The sequence below is a fragment of the Photinus pyralis genome, unplaced genomic scaffold (genome assembly GCF_008802855.1).
Source record: "Photinus pyralis isolate 1611_PpyrPB1 unplaced genomic scaffold, Ppyr1.3 Ppyr1.4_LG7, whole genome shotgun sequence".
Taxonomy (NCBI): Eukaryota; Metazoa; Arthropoda; class Insecta; order Coleoptera; family Lampyridae; genus Photinus; species Photinus pyralis.
Genome location: NW_022170738.1, coordinates 36,469,994 through 36,492,460, shown reverse-complemented (window position 1 = coordinate 36,492,460; position 22,467 = coordinate 36,469,994). Strand labels below are relative to the sequence as shown.

The 22,467-nt window shown below is 36.1% G+C and overlaps 1 protein-coding gene across 2 annotated transcripts in view; it reads right to left on the bottom strand.

Annotated features, from left to right (window-relative positions):
* LOC116176604 (B-cell lymphoma/leukemia 11A) overlaps positions 1–21,786 on the bottom strand; it is a 67,539-nt gene extending 45,753 nt beyond the window's left edge. Inside the window, exon 1 of one of the 2 annotated variants that reach the window (XM_031495248.1) lies at positions 21,340–21,786. In XM_031495248.1, coding sequence (XP_031351108.1) covers positions 21,340–21,376 — 37 coding nt within the window. In that variant the 5' untranslated portion in view covers positions 21,377–21,786. The remainder of the gene's footprint in view (positions 1–21,339) is intronic. The other variant, XM_031495247.1, reaches the window with a different exon arrangement.
* Positions 21,787–22,467: the final 681 nt, after the last annotated feature.

Genomic DNA, 22,467 nt, shown 5'->3' with positions numbered 1-22,467 from the left:
CAGCAAGTTAGAGATTATTTATGCCTTATCTGTGTTCGCCAATTTATCCGTAATGTAGCAGGTAGGTGGCACGCAATTATGCAACAATCTTTAAAATGCCCGAGAAAAAACCCAAACACCCTCGAAAAATCCTCGTGAGTACGTGTTATGTAAGTACACTGAACGATCGTTTACCTACCCTCCCCCGAAACGTTAACCGATTTGGATGATTTCGTCCGAGATCTAGTCCTTAGCTATTTGTTACCGAAAACGGAATTCGAAAATTCGCACTCGTTCTCAAGTTATCGCGCGGAGGGGCACATGTGGCACACAGGAGGCACATAAGAGAATTGTGGAGATGAAAACCCACATAAAAATGAGCACGATTGAACCAGTTTTGTCTATAGTCCGAACATACAAGTAATCAACTTGGATAAATTCTTAAAAAACTAATTGAAAACAGTTACCTTTTAACATGGTTCAAAAGTGTGACAACACGTAGGTACTCTGTATATAATAAAATACTTTTTTTGCTTCCTTATAGCATGAAAATTATTACCTCCCAGGCTCGTTTTGAATTAAAATGCTGAAGAAATGTTCTTACCTTTGCAGCGCGCTTTGCATATTCCTTGAAGATGTCGAAAACTTTTTTTAATGACGCCCACCCCCCTCTAACCATTTTACAAGATAGAGGAAAATAAAAGAAACATTTTCTCCATTTCTCCATTTTACGGCGTTGAAATAGGTTTCGTGTGAAACTGGCCCGATATTTGTTACTTTTCCAGATACAGTCACTTGCCATTCTTATCTGTCCATCGGATATGTAAAAAAACAAGGAATTTTGCTTCTGGAACATTTCTTGACCAGAAATCTTACTCTTGCTTCACTCCACAGAAAGTGGTGAAATAAATACATTATACCTATTGAACTGTACCAAATTTCATAGACCTCCGTAAAATTTACAACCTTTTTACAAATTCAAAAGCCGTTCCCAAAAAAGTAGATAAAGCTCTGCTAAATAATCGCTTAATTAAAGGTGGGTAACAAAAATTAAAGATGTAAAAGTTTGTAATTTTAAGAAAAAAGTTCACATTTTAAGCTATGAAATTTGGCACCTGTTCCGACATGGTGCCAAGCTTGTCTGCCCCTGCAACTAGCTATTTAGCAAAGGGATAGATAACTCGCACTGAAAAAGGGACAGATTATACCCCTGAGTTCAAATTACTTACCTTTGTGGCTAATGCGAGTTTGGAACGAAAACACAAAAAATCAATGAAATATAGAAATTATCTATTTAACGCCTGAATGGGCAACTCCTACTCATATGGGTTTGCTTGTGCTGAGGTCGACCCCAAATATTCTAAACGTGTTTTCACACCCATGGAGCTTAGTAAAGACGGAAAAAATGGTCCGGTCATTGGCAATCAACATTTTCGGCATACAGCGCCTAGGGGGCAGCCCCGCCATCTAACGGGAGTTCCAGAGGCAGATGACAGTGGCGCCATGTCGTATCATTAAGAGGAAAGGTTTTAGAACATGCGCCAATTTTCATAGCTTTACTAAAAATTGCGAACTTTGCCCCACTTTTGAAGCTAAACACCCAGACTAAGGGCGGAACTCGCAACGAAACATTTTGGGGCCTTAGTTTATTTGGAAAAATATTTGTTTTGTTAAATCACTCAATTACATACTATAACACACTTTATATAAGTCAGAGATATACAGATCAACTAATGTCCACAGACCTCGAGACAGACCTAATCTGGATTACATATCAGATGGGATAGTGGGGTGGCCTTAATCGAGTCAAATATCGTTTGACTTGTTGACTCAATTGACTTTTCCGTAACTTGATTTTGAGGCACGACCAAAGGGAAAACAGCTTTAAAATTTTTGTGTACAGTGTGTCCCGAAGTGTGTCCTATTAATAACGGTCACGGGCCATATCTGTGGAACGGTTAATTGCACAGTGCAGCGTGGAAAAAATTTTTGTTAACAAAAGAGGCCAAGAGAAGTTATTTTTAAGTTTCTAGGTTTGCCGATAGAGAGCGTACGATTCATGGTAGAGAAATGATTAATTTTTTTTTCCTAAAATATACCCTATGAATTTTGCATCGTTTTGACGCAGCAATGTTTAGTGGGTATATTTAAAGAAAAAAAATCATTTGGCTACTTAACCCTGCATCGTACGCCCTCTAGCGACAAATCTAAAAATTGAAAATAATTTCCAGTGAATTTTCATGGTTTCTTGTTTTAAAAAAACCTTTTTCTCCAAGTTGTGCAATTAAGTGCTCAAAAGATATGGCATGTGGCCATTATTATTAGGACACCCTGTACATAGGTTGGCATTTTTTGTGTTTTTTCTAGTTTTATTTATTTCATAGAGCGGAGTAATAGCATTGAATAACGAATTTTACACTCAACGCTAATAGCTACTCTTTTTAGTTAACCCACCCCTCAAACGCAGTCACGCGTTACCTGGCATTTGAAAATCCCTTGTAGTTCACGCCACGGCCACTGACTGTACCGCAAGTCTGTGCTTTAGTTTCATATATATTTTTATTTACAAAATATTGCTTTTTTGTACCTACACCCATTCTGTGTGTGTGAGCGAAAAATTTGCGCTTTTTATTTCTTTGAAAAAAGAACTAGTACAGAATATACTCGTAAACTAGAAAATTACAGATAGTTTATTTTCAACATTTTGCAGTTTTTGCATTGAAATCAATGGGAAATGTCATACACGCGAAAAAGGTATCAAGTTCACGTCCTACGCATCGAATCAGTGCACATTTCCAAATAAAAGTCAGTAATACGCAACTATTTTGACATTTGAAACGTTTGCATGTACCTATATAATTCCCATTTTAAAATTTTTTTTTATGTTTAGTCGTTAGTGAACGAGGTTTCAGCCAAGGCTGCTCTACGAACCCAACCCACTATACATTCACAAATGTCCATGCCCAAACCCGGATCTGAACCAGAACCTCGCTACCGTAGTCGACCTTCCACTCCACGCCGTGCCGGCAATGCGCCATGCATCAAGCTAAGACGTTTCCACATTTTTCCAACGAAATCGATGCATAAATAACAGATTTGGCACCTTTTGACTCTCACTTGATAAGATCAATATAAATTTTATACCTACTTGACTATGCACACTATACATACGTAAACGCACACACCAAACAACGATAATTAAGGGAATAAATTGTAGCGGACACGGACAGATAGGTACGAAGCCGTACACGGGCCACATATACACTTGGTGTTCTTCTTCTACAAAAAAGTGAAAATTTCGCCAAAAAAGTGAACATTTCTACAAAAAAGTGGAAATTTCTACAAAAAAGTGGAAATTCTCATAAAAAAGTGGAAATTTCGACAAAAATATTTGATGGCCTTTAAAATGATGGGTCACTCGATGGGGCGGCGGGGGAAGGTCAAATTTCTGCTTTGTTGTCGCCGCTTTCACTTTTTTTCGAAATTTTCACTTTTTTGTCGAAATTTCCACTTTTTTGTTGAAATTTCTACTTTTTTGTGGGAATTTCCACTTTTTTGTAGAAATTTTCACTTTTTTGTGAAAATTTCCACTTTTTTGTCGAAGTTTCCACTTTTTTTGTCGAAATTTCCACTTATTTTTGGAATAAGAACACCAAGTTTGTGTATGGCCCGTGTTCGGCTTCGTAGATAGGTAGAAATTAGAGAAACAACATTTTATGACTCAAAGTGAATAACAATAAAATTAAGATATTCAACTAATGAAAATGCAATGTTATGATACCGGTTTATACAACAAATAAAAATTAAAATCGTTTTTCGAGCTATTTTGAAAACTGAAAGCGGATTTTGATTTACTTCAAGGCCCTCGAGATTTGTATGAAGGTATTCCGCACTATGTGGAACTTTGTTATTATTGAAACTATGAAGTCAACAAATATGAATCATTTGTTTTCTCAGAATTGTCCAAATCAGAAAAACCATTGAATCTACATTATTCAACAGAATAACATTTTTTAAATGAAGCCAATTCATTCAGGATATATAACCACTCCCAAACATTCAATATAAATTACCAGATTCATTATCGCGCTGGAATTTTTTAAACGTGAGGGGCGACGCTGCTTCTTAACTCGGTGATGCACCCACACGAGATTGATTCGGTTCGAAGGATCATGAACTTCTTTCATTTGGGAGACTGATATACCACCGAGTTGAAAAACATGCCCAGTTGCAAGCAATGAGTTTCGGAACTTTTCAAAATGTTTGGTGCAAAATCATTCTCACTAAGCATTGAGTGAATTACTCAAGAAGCAAATACAACCACCCCTGATACAACACAGATGGGATGAGCCCAGAACATGCAAAAGTTCTGGTTTGGACAAACACAATTTCTAAAATACAAAAAGAGGCTAAGCCTTCGTACTACTTTAAACGCATTATTGCGCTTTTTATCTAATAAACAGTATAATCTTTGCGCAATAACAATAGGTAGGTAACCGTTGTATTTGCAATAAAGAGAACTGCGAAGTAATAAAGTTGGTCATATCAGTGATAAATTCACAGATAGCAATGGTCATTTATGATAGTGCCAAGTTATCTCGAACCAATACAGGTGATTAATGTCCTTGGTACCTAAATACGCATTATAATTTCGCTAATACTGATTTTCGTATGTAAGATTTGTCATAAAATTGAAGAAGAATTAATTTTAATTACCTAATTATTGCTAATTATTTGTAGTGACCGATTATTAATATAAGTATACTGGCCGCCATAAGTACATAAACGCCTTCAGGTGAACTTTTATCAATTTTGATGAAACTTCAACTTCAGGACACTAACACTTGTATTTATTTCGAAATAAGAAACTATGAAATTTCTCTTTCGAACTGTATATTGTCGTACGAGCTACCACAATAAAACGATTTGCACCTTTCTACAAAGGCTCAAAGCAGAGGTTTCAAACTCTCAAGTAAGCGAACGGAACTCACTGAAGTATTAGCTTCATTCTTCATAAAAATTAATGGCAACTGCTTTTTTCTACAATACAATCATAAGCAAGGTGAGGGAAACATTTACTCAACAAGCTACTGGTACAAAGAGAATAAGTAATCAAATTGAAACCGTGATCATAAATTCAAGACGGCTTTGTCTTGGTACGGGTTTTTGGCTGCTTGAGGACTAAAATAAACTGTTTCAAACCAATATAGAGAATTAGCGACAGACGGACGGACAGAAAGTCCAAATGACCAAAATTTAATCAGTTGTCGACCATTGTCTACCTATTACTGGAAACAGAATTGGAAAATTCAAAACCGTTCGCGAGTTATCATGGTCGCAGACAGGTGAACGAACGGACAAAAAATCCAAAATCATGAACGATCTGGGTCGCTCGTAAATAATGAACATAATTTGATAATATAATCAGATGTTGGGTTAAAAAAAATGTTACCTATACTTGTATTACCCTTAGCTTGGTTTTAGACTGCGTTTAGCCACATTTTTATATTAAACCCTCGTGCAAATCATTTTTGATTCTGAATAATACTTCCATTACCCTGCTCTTAATTTTAGACTGTGTTTGATGTGGAGTTGTGGATTTTATTTCCTTCATATGTGAATTATTTCCATCGTGGGGAGGGATGTTAAATCTCACCCCCTTACACCCTCTTGCAAGTCTTTTTCGTTTCTGAGTCTTTTAAACCACATTTGTAGGAGGCTATTTACTTATTACACTTCGTAGTAAGTTATCGGGGTAGATCTCACCCCGTATAATTGTATTTTTTTAATAATAAATTATGTGTCTATGTTTCTCTAGAATTATCCTTAATATTAACAATTATAATAAAAACATCAATGAAAAGGGGGGGGGGGGGGTAGATTGCCGTCGCCAAACGTCGAAGGTTGAGCCAATCCGCCCCTGAAGGAACCTTTAGTTTTGTTTAACTTTGCCTATCTTCAATGTGTTACTGTTTGCGTTTTATCTGTCCGTTTGCCAAAATATTTAGTAAGGAGGAGGCACTAAAAAGGGGTGCATTTGCATAGTTTACCTTCTTTTATTTTATGATCCCTAATAATCATTGACTTTGTTTTGCTTTCAGAGTTCGTAAAATGTGAGGATTTCATTCCAAACGAAAATCATCAGTAGTTGATTGCAGATTTTATATCCTTTATTCTGGGTTAAGTAACAGCAAGAGTAAAAGTTAAATAAATACATCTACTATGAAACATTAAAAAAATAGCTTACGGGGTGTTTTTTGGTAGATCCAAAGTTACAAAACTTCATATTAAAAATCTCACTTTTTTTAAATGGAACACCCTGTATATTTTTCTGTCATCTTTTAGCTCTTCCAAAAACCTTCAACTTTCAATTTGGTAATAGGTTCCTGATAACAATGAATGAAATGGAATTAGCGAACAAGTTTCGATTTTAATGAAGAACATCCAGAACCTATACAGGGTGTTTCTAAGTATGACACGAAGTGGTTTATTTTATGACTAAAAGTTCATGTGAGTAAACAAAGATCCGAAAACGTTTCGTTACCGCGTTACAGGGTGTTTAATTTCACGATTACATATGATTACACATCCACACACAAGATACAATAATTTCAAATGCAAACTGTCAAACTATCAAAAACAAGAGATTATCCAAATATCGGCATTTATTTTTGACAATTATGGCATTTGTTTCAATATAATGACTCTCGTCAAATGCTCCTTTAAAAATCCATCTCTGGAATCGTTTCTAGTAGAATGAGTCTATTTTCCTAGATTATATTACCATAATTGTGAAATCCTTGTACGAAAAAGACATTGCAACAAATTTCAATTCATTCGAGTTTCCCAGGCAATTTCCCATAAAGATGCAATTATTAGGTATCTATTATAATGAACCCCAAAGCGTACATACTTTTCCCATCCAGATTGTGGTGCACTACAAACGTTAAAGCAGAATAATCATTGAACTACAGATAAACAATAATTTTAAAAATGGAAAGGAACAATAAACGAAACCTGTTTTTGTCTGAATTGTCCGAGTTTTTAATAAGCTCTTCCTTGTCCGATTGGTAGTAATAAAAAAGTCCCGCGGTGACATTATATACGTACAACCAATGAATTGTGCCCCATCGCCATGTTTAAATACACTATTTTCCTTTAAGGTAAGTTCGCAGAGTACTTTATTTTTAGACGGCTGATGAGTGCAATTAAACGCAATAAAGATATCTTTTTGGGCACCAATTTCTAAATAACAAACATTCCTAACTGTAAAACTTAAATCCAGAAGCATTATTTTTATACGCGCCCATAAAGCAATTATAAAAACTCCGGCTAATTAGTGAAGATTTTACGACATCGGCCATGTGCAACGAGCTTAATTTTTTCAAATTCCGAACCCCAATTAAAAGCTTTAACAAAATCGATTGAGCTGTCAGCATGTAAATTGATCCTCTTCTTTACACTTTTAAATGTAAATTCATATTTAGTCGCCTTTCCCATTGAATCGTGACTAAGAGCATTGGCTAACGGTTCACGGTGCAATCAATAGCTCGACTTTTACTTAGGAAAATGGAGCCGTACGGATGGATAAATAAAATTAGGTTTGCCAACTCAATGCGCGGCATATGTGGACATTACACATCGGTCTCCCTTCTTATCTTATCGTCCGTATGACCCACCAAGCCCGTTCTTATCGCAGTGTAAATATTGCTCACCTGGATGGCTATGTAAAGTTAGAAGCATCCGGTACAGTTTTTAAAATAATGTACCTACACGCCAAACAAGTGAATTTCAATCATATATATTTGCAATTATCAAGTTCGAGATAATTCCGTAGGAACTGTATTGGAACACTTTGTCCATTAAAAAAGTCATGACGATAAAAACTGAAATTAACCAATTTTCGCATTTAGCTCCTAATACAATGTCTCGAATTTTGTAGTTTTGAAGGTGCGTCTCTAATCTACTTCTCGTCCATATCGTACTTATGGATAATATAGCAGAGAGGCTCAAGAATTATAGATGTTTGCCATTGACAAATAAAGTCCAGCAAAAGATAAGCCGACGGGCGACGGCATATTTTCGAGCTGCCAATACGAGTGGGTACTATAAAACTCGCTATGGGCTCGACTTGTTCTTTTAAAAGACAGCAACATGCTCACACACGAAATTCATATATGGTGAAATGAAGTTCAATTGTTGAGTTAATAAAACGTGTGTCCGTCATTGTTCGGGTAGAAAAGAAAGGCGCCAAAAAATACTATGCCCAACTGCTCAGAGTTCAGACGTTTGCTCCGGGCAAAAAGGTAGCACACTGGTCTGTCACCAGGTGCACAAAAATTTGAAAAAGGAATATTAGAGCATTAAACGGAGACCAAAATTCCATTACACCAAATACTTCTCGCGATATTCGAATTCAAATTTGCACACACATCATACTCTGACTATGTTACGACGTTTCGTTCTCCAAAATATACCATATCTCCGGTCGAATGTACCGTTGGATGCGTCTCAGGGAGACCTACCACTTTCCCTTTGTGTGCACCGACTTCCGACACCCCGTTCTCAAGAGATTCACATATGAAGTTTTGACCCTACCAGCGGAATTTCATAAAGATTGTTCCGTAAATCAGATAATCATCGCATATCAGTAGATAGTTTGTACACCGCTCGAACTTAATTAAATCAGCTCGCATTCCGGAAAACGACTTTCAATCAGGCTCATATTCAATAGCATTGATCCTTTAACTCATATAAATCGATTGGCGAAGTTTCCACATCGCTGTCTCTTTTCATTCACGAGTTAGGCAAGGAACGGGCAGATAGACAGACGGACAGTCGTACAAAACCATCACATAAGGGCAATCTTTTTCTTTATTTTCCTAAAAACTGAGCTGCTATTGCAGAAAAAACCGCACCTTTCTACGAATGTTGAGTGCTGAGAGCTCACGTACAGGGTGAGTCAACTTATTGCTTTGCAGATAAGATTTTTCGATAGAGTGCTTTTGTATTATGATATAGCTGAATATTCTCCACATTTTAAAAATGTTTGGAATTATACAGGGTGCGCCCACAAAGTAGAGGGCGCCAAGATGGTACATTTTTTTAAAATTGAATTTGAATGCATTTTTGAATTCTACGTGTAATTAATTGTACGAGATAGATAAAAATTGCCCTTTTTTGCATGGCCACCTAACTATTATGTAAATTACATATAACGTATTTAAGATTAGAATAGAAAGGAAAACCAAGATATTTCGAAAACTATCAGAGATAGGTATAGGACATTATTATCAAAAGTGGAAAGTTTTTGGAGGAAAGATGACAGAAAAATATACGGTGTGTTCCACTTAAAAAAAAGTGAGATTTTTTAATATGAAGTTTTGCAACTTTGGACCTAGATACCAAAAAAACACCCTGTAAGATATTTTTTTAATGTTTCATAGTAGATGTATTTATTTGACTTTTACTTTACCCAGGATAAAAGATATATAAAACTTGGAATCAACATTTAAGTAATAATCTTGACAATATACTGACGCTTGCAAATGCCCAATTTTCTTACAAATCTAATTATCTTTAATAATAATAATAATAATAATACAGGCTCACAACATACTAAAATATCTCCAGCAAAAACCCAAGCAACCTCTCAAATACAACCTCAAGAACAAAGAAACACCATAAATACAACTAACGCAACATGCACTACAAAGACAGGTCCACCCGATAAAATTACACGCCCTAGCACAGTTAAAAAACACATAACTCCTTCTTCACAGAAACACACCACATTTTCACAACCCACTCGTATTCAACCGCAACGCAAAAACCTTAACAGAACTACAGGCTCACAACATACTAAAATATCTCCACCTAAAACCCAAGCAACTTCACAAATACAACCTCAAGAACAAAGAAACATCATAAATACAAGTAACGCAACATGCACTACAAAGACAGGTCCACCCAATAAAGTTACACGCCCTAGCACAATTAAAAAACACATAACTCCTTCTTCACCGAAGCACACCACGTTATCACAACCCACTCGTATTCAACCCAAACGCAGAAACCTATACAGCACTACTAGCTCACAAAATACTGTAATATCTCCATCAATAACCCAAGCAACCTCACAAATACAACCTCAAGAACAAAGAAACACCATAAACACAAGTAACGCAACATGTACTACAAAGACAGGTCCATCCAATAAAGTTACACGCCCTAGCACAGTTAAAAAACACAATACTCCTTCTTCTCAGAAACAACCCACTCGTATACAACCGAAACGCAAAAACCTTAACACAGGCTCACAAAATACTGCAATATCTCCACCAAAAACCCAAGCAACCTCACAAATACGACCTCAGGAACAAAGAAACACCATAAATACAATTAAAAAACACAAAACTCCTTCTTCACAGAAGCACACCACGTTATTACAACCCACTCGTATTCAACCCAAACGCAAAGCCAAAGAAACACTTACACAATAAACTCCATTTAATAAAATTACAGGAATTATTATAATGATTTTTTTTTGTTTTGTTTTCCTCTTTCCTGATAGCGTTGGCTATTGTGCCCATCAATAGGTATGTTGGTAAGTACGAATTACATTATCCCTAGATGTCCAATGTACGTGTGTGATTTTTTTATTTTATTTTTTATTTTTTTTTTTATTTTTTTTTTATTTTTTATTTTTTTTTTTAATGACCCTACATAACTTCACCAGACACAGACACAGACACTAATCGTTACTTGATTTTAATCCGTGCGATTAGTTAACCAGGCTAGACCTGAGTTCTCACAAGAAACACCGATAATAATAATAATATAAATTTATTAAGGGATAGGAGAAGCCATAAGGCCATTAGTATCCCCCCTCTACAAACTTGGTCGCATCAGATATAACAAAACAAGTTAACAATATTATGAAATACAAAGTAAATATAACAAAAAAAAAAGTAAAAAGTAAGTAAAACAGTATAACAAGAAAAACGAAAACATAATAGCTCTGTACGTATAAATTTACACATTAAACATAAAAAAACATGTTCAGAGTCCTGCAACAAACAAAAACACTTGCGATCGAAACCATTACAGAACCTGGTGTGTCTAACATCTTCTGGCAGCTTGTTCCACAATTTGGCCGCTTGTATATAAAAGGACGATGCTCCAATGCTTGTCTGAGCCTTAGGAATATAAATATTTGAAGTCCTAGTACCGTAACAATGGAAACTACAGAGTGCCCGAAAGTTTGTGTAGAGATAAAGCGGTATTCGATTAAGAATGATTTTATGCAGAAGTCTTAGCATGTGGTATATTCGATTGGTTCTCATATTTAGCATATTATGATGTTTAAGTATAGGTTGTATATGATCACTACGTTTAAGATTACACGCAAAACGTAAACAGTGATTTTGAATTTTTTGTATTTTATAAGACAATTGTTTTTTGAGTCCCTGATAACACACATCACCATATGTTAAATGAGGTAGTATTAATTGTTTTACCAGCTTTAGTTTAATGTGTGTACACAAAAGATTTTTAGCCTTATATAAGGTTCTCAGTTTATATAGTGATTTTGAACAGATAAGTTTAATGTGAGGTTCCCAGGTTAAAGTTCGATCCAGAGTTAAACCAAGGACTCGCGCAGAGGTTGCAAATTCTACACAGACACCATTTATTTTCACAGCTTGTGTTTGTTCTTGAAAAAATCTTTGTATGCCTATCTTTAAAACAACTACCTTTCGGATATTAACCATATAATAAAAAAAGACGTACAATTACACGTAGAATTCAAAAATGCATTAAAATACAGGGGGTTCTATATAAAAAATGTACCATTTTGGCACCCTACTTTGTGGGCGCACTCTGTATAATTCCAAATATTTTTAAAATGTGGAGAATATTCAACCATACAAAAGAACTCTATCGAAAAATCTTATCTTCAAGGCATTAAGTTACTCCGCGTAATCGTTGACTCACCCTGCACACTCCACTTAAATAGTGAATCGAATACTTTCGAAGATAACCGGAAAAAAATGAAATTCGCTAATCGTGTTGTTTAAAACAAATTACACTCTCACTTCCTCGCGGAAACTTTTGATGCTCTACAAACTGGCAGTATTAGCGTTGAAGTCCAATGTTTCGGTTTCTGAGGAATACGTCAACTTGAAATTTTTAAATACGGATCTGCATTTCTATTTTGAAAAAGCTCGTCAAACTGAAAGAGACATGATTCACACGGACAGACAGACGGCCGCCATCGACTCTCCTATAAAGCTTCTACCCCAAATCCACTCGATGCCACACCGAGGTTGAACGCTGGCTAAACGGCTTAACCGATTGTAACCAAATTTGGTAAATAAATAAATAAATTCGTAGACATAACGAAGGACTTTTAGTCAGAATCGCGCATGCTCAGGTGTGCGGGTGGTATCTGTGTTAGCCACAGCCAATGTTTTAGTTTACTGAATTACAGCAATATAATGGAGGCCCCTATAATACTTTGCTTTTTAAGAAGCAATCGTCTTTGTTATATGACCCAAGTGGAATATAACATTTCCTGATGTCTTCAAACTGATATAATCTGGCTTTTGTGTTATTGACATATAGCGATATGTTCAAAAACGTCGGCTATAAATCGGAGATATTCCGAAAAGTACATCTTCGAAAAATTTGCAGAATTTCTTTCATGGATATTTTCTACATTTTCAAAATATTCCACACCACTCTGAAATTATGGTATGCAACCATCCATTAAGTAATTATTTTGTAATATAGTATCACGTGTTCAAATACACTTTAGCCACTAACGAGTTACGACGACTTTTAAATATCCTAACTAATAAGAAAATGCGCCTGCAAAACCCTTTAACTTACTAGCGGGACACTAAAAAAAAACTTCAGGGAATATGATCCCTGAAAAAATATCACCCTGTAGATTCTTACTGCCATGGACACGACCAATGGTGTAAGCTATTCAGCGTAACTTATATTCCAAACTTGAGCTAAATATCTCAAAAACTGCAAGGGATATAAAGGAAAAAATTTAATTATAACACCCTGTAGATCGGTGAAACATATACATAAAAATTTACATTACTCTGATGGTGTTTAGATGGGGAGAATATTCTTTGTTATCAATACGGAATCCAAAAATGAAATGTTCGGCGTTTCCATACCAGCAAATCTTTTGCGACACGGCATTGCACCGAATTTTGGATCACTAACGGTGAGAGCCGATGTGAGAGCTACCTCCAATAATTTCGTCAATACGAGAAGTTCGTTTGAATGTTTTAGGCATGAAATTGTAGATAATTGATCAGATTGTCGGGTGGCTTTCTTTTATTGTCATTCATAATTCCACACTTTTCTGACAGTAGCTTTAGTAAGTGGCGATTTTCGGTAATGGTCTGGAACCCAATGAGAGAGGCCAATAAAATATTAATAGTTATTTATATTATAAATATTATTTACCAAATTGAACTTTCTACAACAAGTTTTTATACTTGTACTAATCTGTTTCAATTTATCTACTTTTTGTATTGTAAAATGACTTCTCGATCGTTACACAATTTACAGTTGGATTATTTCTAAAAAGATCGCTAAAGTAAAAACAAGCAATTGAATAATAATTACTTGCATTAAAGTTGATAATTATTCATTTGAGTTCCCCTGTCGATAGCATAGGGAAAAACTTCATATGATTCGGATACAATGTATTTAACAATCAACAGTCACTTTGCCGTTGTTATTGTTTAATTATGACCTGTTTATTATCCTTACAGCTGTCACAAGAAAGCTCCTCTGAAATGCAAAACATGACGCTAATAATATCTGTTTTTGTACACTTCGAAGAGCTGCAGCATTGTATAAGCATGAGCTCATTAACTTTACTTTCAGGCGAATATTAAAAAAGTAGTAAGACTTTAACCAAGCGGTTTGTTATTGAGCACAAGGAAGTTAGGGGGAAATAAAATTTAAAGCAAATCTCCTGTGACCTTTAAAATTTGCAGGTCAGGCTATGGTGGTCCGAGCCTCAAGAAATCGAAGTTCCGGCTGGCTACGCTTCGGCGGACTTCCACGCTTAGCGTAGCTCCGGTGGCATATTGTCCAGTTTAGGTCAGGACAATCCAGGGATAATAAATTTATACTTGCAATATAGAAAAGACGCATAATTATACTTTTAACATGCATTATAGTCGTACAATTTTCTTATTTATGACCGCAAATAGGCGTGATGCATGCTTGACCACAGTTTAACCCGAGTACAAACTGTTACTTTTTATTATCATTTTCTACCTACTGCAAAAATTTATTAAAACCTCATCGTTAAACCAAATGCCTCGGAGAATATTAAAACATTCGCACGTATATAATGCTTACAATTGCGGACATAAATTATATTTTTATAGACACCTTCCTAGTGTTTTTAGTGCTTTGAAATTACCAGACGACCTGAAACACAATAATCCTACATTAATCGAGCCGGACACGAATTTTAGTCAAACATTTCAAACCCCTTCATAAATGTAGTAAATATTGACTAGTCCGATGTCCCTCTTTTGAGCATGTTATACTAATTAGGGACAGAATATATAGTTTTATCCTTCATGGTACTCTAATGAAACATCCCAACGAAAGGAATTAATTTCTACCAACCACAGTCCTTCTCCTCGATCCGTTATCAGTTATAATTCCTCATATTTCAAAAGCGGATTGTCGGAGGAGGGTACTTACAAAAGGCTATTGGAAATTCTGAACGAAATATTATTGCTGATGTCAAAACTTGGAAACGGGCGCGTCGGAGGATAGTACTTGCAAAGGCAAAATGAATCATTTGGACAAGACATATCTACTGCTGAAGTCGAAACATACGTGTAAATATCTCTAAAATGGAGTGTCGTGGGAAGGTACTTACAAAAGGAAAATACAATATTGCGGAGAATTTCTATAAGGGCTTGATTCTGCTTGCATTATATAGCGTGCATTTTGAATGTGTTCCAGGCGGTCTGTGCATGTTTATGTGTAAAGAGCCCCCCCCCCCCTACCAAGAAGGTAAACATAAATGCTTATAACCCAATTATTACTAAGCCATTTCCGTTTAAAAAAATGCGCTATATCTGTACAAGAGTTGTGCATAATTTCCATTTGTTTCCTATTTGCAAATTGGTTCTCAAGTGACGTACAATGTAGCACACAAATCTTTATTGTGCAACTTAACAGTATCTGCTTATGGAAAAATGTCCGAAACTAAAGATACCTACCTTATTCCAGGAATCGCTTTCATCTTGTTTCCACTTGAACATATTAGTGACAAAAACCTTATATTTCTCTCAATATTTTTTGTCCATTCTCCGAGATCTAAGACATACCTACTGTTGTCGTCTTTTTTAGCGCAATATTATGCTCTTAACCTTGCCCTTAACATTATGGCAATGTAGTTGGGAAAAAACTATACCTTTTCCTACTAAGATTGCTGTCTGAATACTTTTTAAATAATTTCGCCAAGAGAATGACCTGACAACGTTTGCTTCTTTATTACTTCCAGCAGTAGTCAAATTGGGAATCACCTAAAACGAGACCTAAAAGGTGTACCAATGCCTATACTTATTTCGCTCGTAAAATATCTAAAACACTGTGATTTGGACTAACTATACCTTCTAAACCCAGCGATTCTCAGGATTTTTTAACTGGAATAGCATTCTGACTAATGCGACTATAGTCTGGATCGCCAGAGCTGAATATGATGTTCAGTCGACATTTACGGGTTTCAAATTCAGTTCAGCAGTAAACATCTTAAAATATCCGTAACTGTCCAGGGATTGCCGAACATGTCCGTAACTTGTGTAGAAGATAAGAATTTAGTTTCAATAGTTTGCAAGTGTGCTCATGATCAAAGATACTTTATTTTATGCATCCTTGCATAATTTTTATTACCATACGTGCATAACATATTGCAAAAGTTTAGGCCATACAAATACGGGTCCTAAATGATGAAATAGTCTTCAATTGAGAATATGGTCAATTATTATTATTATTCATTACTGTTTTCATGGTAATTCTCTGAATTTCACTTATTGTACTAGTAATTGATCAACGGTATAATAAGTATTTTAAAAAATGTATGGTACAGGATGTAATTTCAATTTTTCCTCAATGGAAACATTAGATACATTTTATATAGGTACAGGATAACACTATTATCAGACTTGTTCTGTTTTTTTTTTCGTTTAATCATATCAACAAATTTAGTACATTTTTACTCGTATTATACAGGGTATTCCTAAATATGATGTAAATACGGAAGAGGTTAATTCATTGGGTTTATTTTATTACTAATAGTTCATATAAACATAGGCCTGCAAACTCTTTGTTACCGATCTATACAGAGTGTTATAGTTCTATCGTATATTTTACAATGTGAACCTTTAATTTATGCAAACACAAGTTACAATTTTTTCTCGATAACGGTCACAGAAACAAAAAAATGTTCTGTGGCTAGCACAGATACCATCCGCACACCTGCTCATGTGTGTTCTGCCCAAGAGCTTTTCAACTCTTCAACTTTGGCGCCAATCGGTTCAGCCGTTTAGCAGGAATGAAAGTACAGACGGACCGCTAGACCGATATCATCCAGATTTTGTTTGATTCGGATTCCTGGTGTTTAAAAACGCGAATTTCCGTAAAAACTGCGAGTTCATTTTTACCCCCACCTTACTAACGTGCGCGTGGTAAAAAAACCAAATCAGAAAATGAAATTCTTGCTTCTCAATCGATCGGGGGTGCACCGAAAAACAGTTCATGGATAGAAAATGGAACATGGCCCCCGGAAGATTCTCACTACCATTGACATGACCAACGATGTAATCCCTTCAGCGTAAAAACTGCAGAAGAATATTGTGAACATCCTGTAGATCGGTAAAGGGCTTATTTTTATATGACTTTTTCATCATAAAATAAGACAAAGAACACCCTGTATACCTATGGGAAAAAATGCAGATTATTGAACATTGTACGTAACTGTACAACTATGGTTCTCAGTTTTGTTTTTGAAAATAAAAGAAACTATTGTTTTTTTGTATTCCTTATAGACTGTACCCTGAAAAACACTGCCCGTATGAAGTTAACAATAACCAATCAACAATAAATTTTGCATATTTCTTGTAAAGTTAGCAATAACAATGGGCAAATTTAATAATATGCATATCAATAAATAATCCTATTTAGCGGTTTCGAGATTGTGAAGATTAGATCAAATATTGTGATTGATATTAAACATATTATATCATTCCTCAAAAATACCCATAAAACCATATAGGCTTTATTCGAGAGGGAAACCAGCTCTGTTGTTTTGTACAAATATTTCCTCATAAAGAAATTATGTTTTTCTGAAACTACTTTAGAAATAAATACTTTCGTCTCTAAAACTGGTGAATAAAATGTGATTTACCTCTCTAGTGAAGAAAGTAAAAAAACAATTGCTAGGATAATCTTGATAATCACATTTTAAATTGATACTCGTATATAGTTTGCTATGTGCCAAACGTCATTTTTGCATACGATCATTTTTCAATTCTGATTGTAGTTTCAGAAAAAATGATGTGTAAAACTTGAGAAGAAAGTGTTTTTCCAACTCTCGATCAATTGACACATGAGCGTAGCTTTGAACTCGAGTTGAAGAACTCCACTTTCCTCTCTAGTTATACAAATAAGTGTTTCTTTTCAGTTTATATTTCCTTATAGTTCCTAAGTAACGAGTGATAAAAAATGAGTTGCTTTCGAGTCGCCTTTGGAAGTTCAAAGGTGACTCGATAGCAACTCATTGTTGATCGCATATTATTACCTCGTATTTCCTCCTACTACCCCAACATTTTTTACTGGAATTGAGGTTATATTTACCAGCAATGCCTTGATATGACCTGGATTCTGGATTTGCTCCATAATTCCTTATCCTCGTATCCCTTCATTTTCCCCGTATTATCTCATAATACCCAAATTTCTTCCCAGTTCACCTTATGTCCTCATACCGCCCCATTATCCCTTCATATCATCCAAACTTTTGACAATACTGCCTTAGTGGTTTCCCCCTCGGCTTTATTTTTTCGAAAAAATCTGCACGAAAGTGAAGAGCACTTGTTATATTTTTCGAATATGAGCATACAATGCCCGGAAAATATCCAATATATGTGTATCATAAACAGATTTTCATTTGTTGTTTTGTTAAAAACAAAAGCGCAGGAAAAATCATTTTGATTTTGCTCAAATGGCAAGGCATATACCGAGGCACATACCTACTCGATTTTCTTCTACATAGGCTTACAGCGCCAAAATGAGAAAAAGTACATTCATATTTACCTATTGTTGATAACAAAAAATATTTGTAAAATGAGCCCAAAATCGGTGTGAATCGGCAGTATACAAAAATCAAAATATTTTCGCTGCGCTTTTGTTTTTCATAAAAATAACAACTGTACGCCATGACTTTTGTTTTTAAACAATATTCCGATATAGTCAATTTACCTAGTCTATACTTTTCGGACTTTTGGAGCCATTGCATAATTACTTTTATCTACTTTAAACTACGTAAAACCATAAGATATATGTTTTGCTTACCATTCAATCAGGTATCAGTTAAGAATGCACTTTTTTGTTCACAGGAGATTGTCAATAACTTTCATTGCGGAAGGGCGAATTACTATTTCTTACTAATCTTTCAAATTTACATTCTTAAGCGTAATTATACTTTTTTGTGGCTACTTTTAACACATTTTTAAAGGAAGTGCTGAACCTGTGCCGATAACTAAGATAAAATGATAGACTTTGAGTGTGCAATCTCTTTCGCAATATTGCAGACGCTTTACCCAAATTTCGAAATTAAACAATATTGATTTAACATAAATAATTGATTTCGGTTCAATACGTCAACCTGATGGACGCTGTAAGTCATAACATAGACTTGTATGTAAACATTCTTTTTTTGAAAGCGATTCTTCTATCACCTAAAAATCATTGCCAAATGTTTGAGCCTACAGGACGCCTTGCCAATCTGCTCTCTGTCGTACATTTGATGTGTGACAGATCAGGATTTAAATTAATTATTCAATAGAAAATCGTTTTTGGACGTAGGTACCTATGCTATTTACTTATTTGAAATAAAACAGATCAGTTTATCTAAAATAAGCCTTTAATAACAACCGAAATAGATGTACCTGTGATAGCATTTTACACACATAATAATTAAAGAAAACGACGAAATGAAAATGCGTTGTACTGTGTAGACTATTTCTTAGTCTTAGCGTTTCTTTCTCGGATGTCCCCCAAGTTTGATAGAATCTTATAATTTATTGTGATTTATATTGCAAATTCCAAAATTGAACCAACAACGGTAGCTTTACTGTAACTTTTCGTTGTAAAGGGCCGTCGACAAATGCCGACGGTTATACTTAGAACTGAAGACGCTTTGGCACTCGCTCCCCTAACAGCGGGAAAAATATCAAAACACATGACTAGACATACCTAAGTAATAAACCGAGTAATCTTAAAAGGACTTGGTCCAGTCACAAGCTCACGAGCGATTGGGGTTGTTTAATTACCAATTCTCGGCGTAGCTAAATGCAGAAAAGTCATCGCCCCCCAATTTTTAACGTATGCTGTGGGTTATTTATAATTTCTATGATTAAAAGTATAGCGAGTCCGCAGTGCAGTCAATATAATCAATTCTGGCCATTTCCCAAATTGTACGCATCTTCACCATATAAAGTTGAAATGAATAAATCAAAATTGGGCATAGTCGTATTCTCGGAAGGGCTAATTCAAGATCGTAACTTTTCCGAAGGCGGTTGTATGGTAATAAAGCAAAGGTATATGGTCACCGTAAGGTGAGATATGGACGTTGTAGGTATTGCGTGTATTTGCATAACTGCCTTTAAATGACACATACATGATACTCGAGAAGTGAAGACAAGAAACTGCTTATATTAAAATTCTATCAGATAAACGTTCGGTTTAAGTTAATGTCAGGTTATCAAATTGATAACGAATAGAAATACATAAGTTAGGCTACCATAAAACTTTAACAGCTCTGAACTTTGTAATTAAAATGAAGGTAGAGCTGATGGTTTTTTTTGTTGATAAGTTCGTTAGTACTTCGTCGTCCAGTCTCACCCTAATGAACAATCAATCGTATTATCTTTCACCTCCAGGAGACTATCGATCAAACTGGATTTTAAGACGGGCGCGACTTTAACTCAAATATTTACCAAAATAGAATAGTAATTAGTCGGCACATTCAAAAAGTTTTAAAGGGTTGAGAATGTCAATACGGCCAGGTGGGTTGACCGATGATGCTGTGGGAATCTGGACGTGTTAACATAACTTCGGCCATCTAACGGAGAGTAGTATGATCAAGTTGAGGGTGGATTTTATTATAATCGAGGCACAGGAAACCGACGTTTAAAAGTTAAGCGGCGGTAAAGCGACAATTTAGCAATACGCGTAATAAAAGTGCACGGTTCGGCGAGCACCCCCCGGACTTCGGTCACTGGACAGAACACCCTCTTAAAACGCACCTGATTGTCAATTTTAGACTGGCGATATAATAAAAATTAACGAGTCGCGTGCCAGAAATAAAATTAAAGGCGAGGGTCATCACACAGCACGCGCGTCTTCTTAAACATGTTAATGTGGTGAATCTTCTTTTAATAACCCCCTCGAAAGACACACGCGTCGTACCTGCCCGTCAACATTTTTTATAGGTTCAGAGGTCACCGCGAAGGGAAATTCTGAAGAGGGTTAATCGAGTTTAACCCTTCCGAGTTCGCACGGTTTAAACGTCTTGGTCAGTGCGGTCAATTGACTTGTTAAGTGGACACAAAACGCAGGTAAAGTTGGGCATTAACGGTTTTTAATTTGTCGCATTGTAGAAAACACTTCCTCGTCACAAACTGACCAATGCGTGCACGGCGACGGTCGCCACGAAAAAAAAGGCGTGGAAAAATCCGCTACCGGATAAGCATTCTAATTAAGACACTTTTTGAAAATTGGTCATTCAATTACAAGGTGTTGGCTGAACAACCCTCTGAAGGAGACTGAACAAGAAGACGTCGAAGAAAAAGTTGCGCAAGCGACGCTCGCAAAAATCATTATCATAACTTTTTCTTATTAGCAAGCAGACAATTCCCTTCCCTTTTACCACTAACCCACCCCCGCATCGTCGCGCAGTACTAATTAAAAACATTGATCACGTGTCTGCAGCACGCGATTTTTAAAACGTGCACATTTACTTCCAAGATTTTTTTGCGAGACTAATGGTCACCGACGAACAAAATTATTAATCAAAATGCTCACCCTTAGCAATCCGAACTGCTGGCATTTTAATTCTCATCTTGGAATAGTAAAATCTTCAACACTCGGTGATTTTAGTTTCTTTCTCGTATTCACATGGTTCGCAAAAAATCACAGAACTTCTAAACGGGGTGGTTTAATTTATATTAAATGTACATCACTGGAAATTAATTAAAAGTCCGCGTAAAGTCATTGTTTATGGTTAACGTGTGCTGATAGAACTCGGTTGTTAATTTTCTGGGATTGGCAGTTATTCGCAAGAAATATTTGTAGACATATACATATCGCGCTTGTAAGGACGTCCGGTCCAGGACGACCAGGGATGCTGAATAGCCAGTGGTCCAAGCGCGTGTGTGTCAGGCGGACAAACTCACTTGCGACAAGCGTCCGCCCGTATGTCGGCACACTTCGGCGCGAATCGGTGCGCTTCGGGAAGGCCACTCACTAGCCACCGGCCGTGCTCACCCCGTAGGAAGGGATGCTGCTGCGCACATCAACTACCCCGAACGGGGGATGCTGCTGTCCAGCGCGAAACACTCGCGAAGTGTATTTAAATTACTTTCAATTAGAATAATTTCTTCACTCTTCTACACCTAATTGTTTATCATCTGGGCTGGCACATTTCCTTATCATTTAATTACGAGATATTCATCACGCATAATCCATGTAAATCCTTACACCACCTACTTCCGGTACGTCAGGAATTGGTCATACCACGCCAATTACTTTGCTTAATTAAAACCCAAAGTAATCGATTATTGAGTGAAAGAAAGGGAAGTTAAAAAAGTCCTTAATTAACTTTCTCGACTTTTTCGGTACAAACGCCGGTTGCGCGAAGGATACACATACGTGTCGCTTTTCGCCGCGGTAAGGCAGCACTTGTAAGCGTCGCGACGTCCCCAAGTTTACACGTCTGCGTCTCGAACGTAAAATCCGCTCGCCTACATTATTACACAAGTCTCGCTATGTTAATTTATTGCGACTTTAAACGATATTACTACACGTACAGAATTGAAAACTAGTCTTCGGCCCGAGGCCAAACGGGACTCACCGCCACAGAAATCAGGTCAAAGGTTACACACTATGTGAGGGCACATTACATTTTCTATCCATTTTGAAATACTGTGTGAA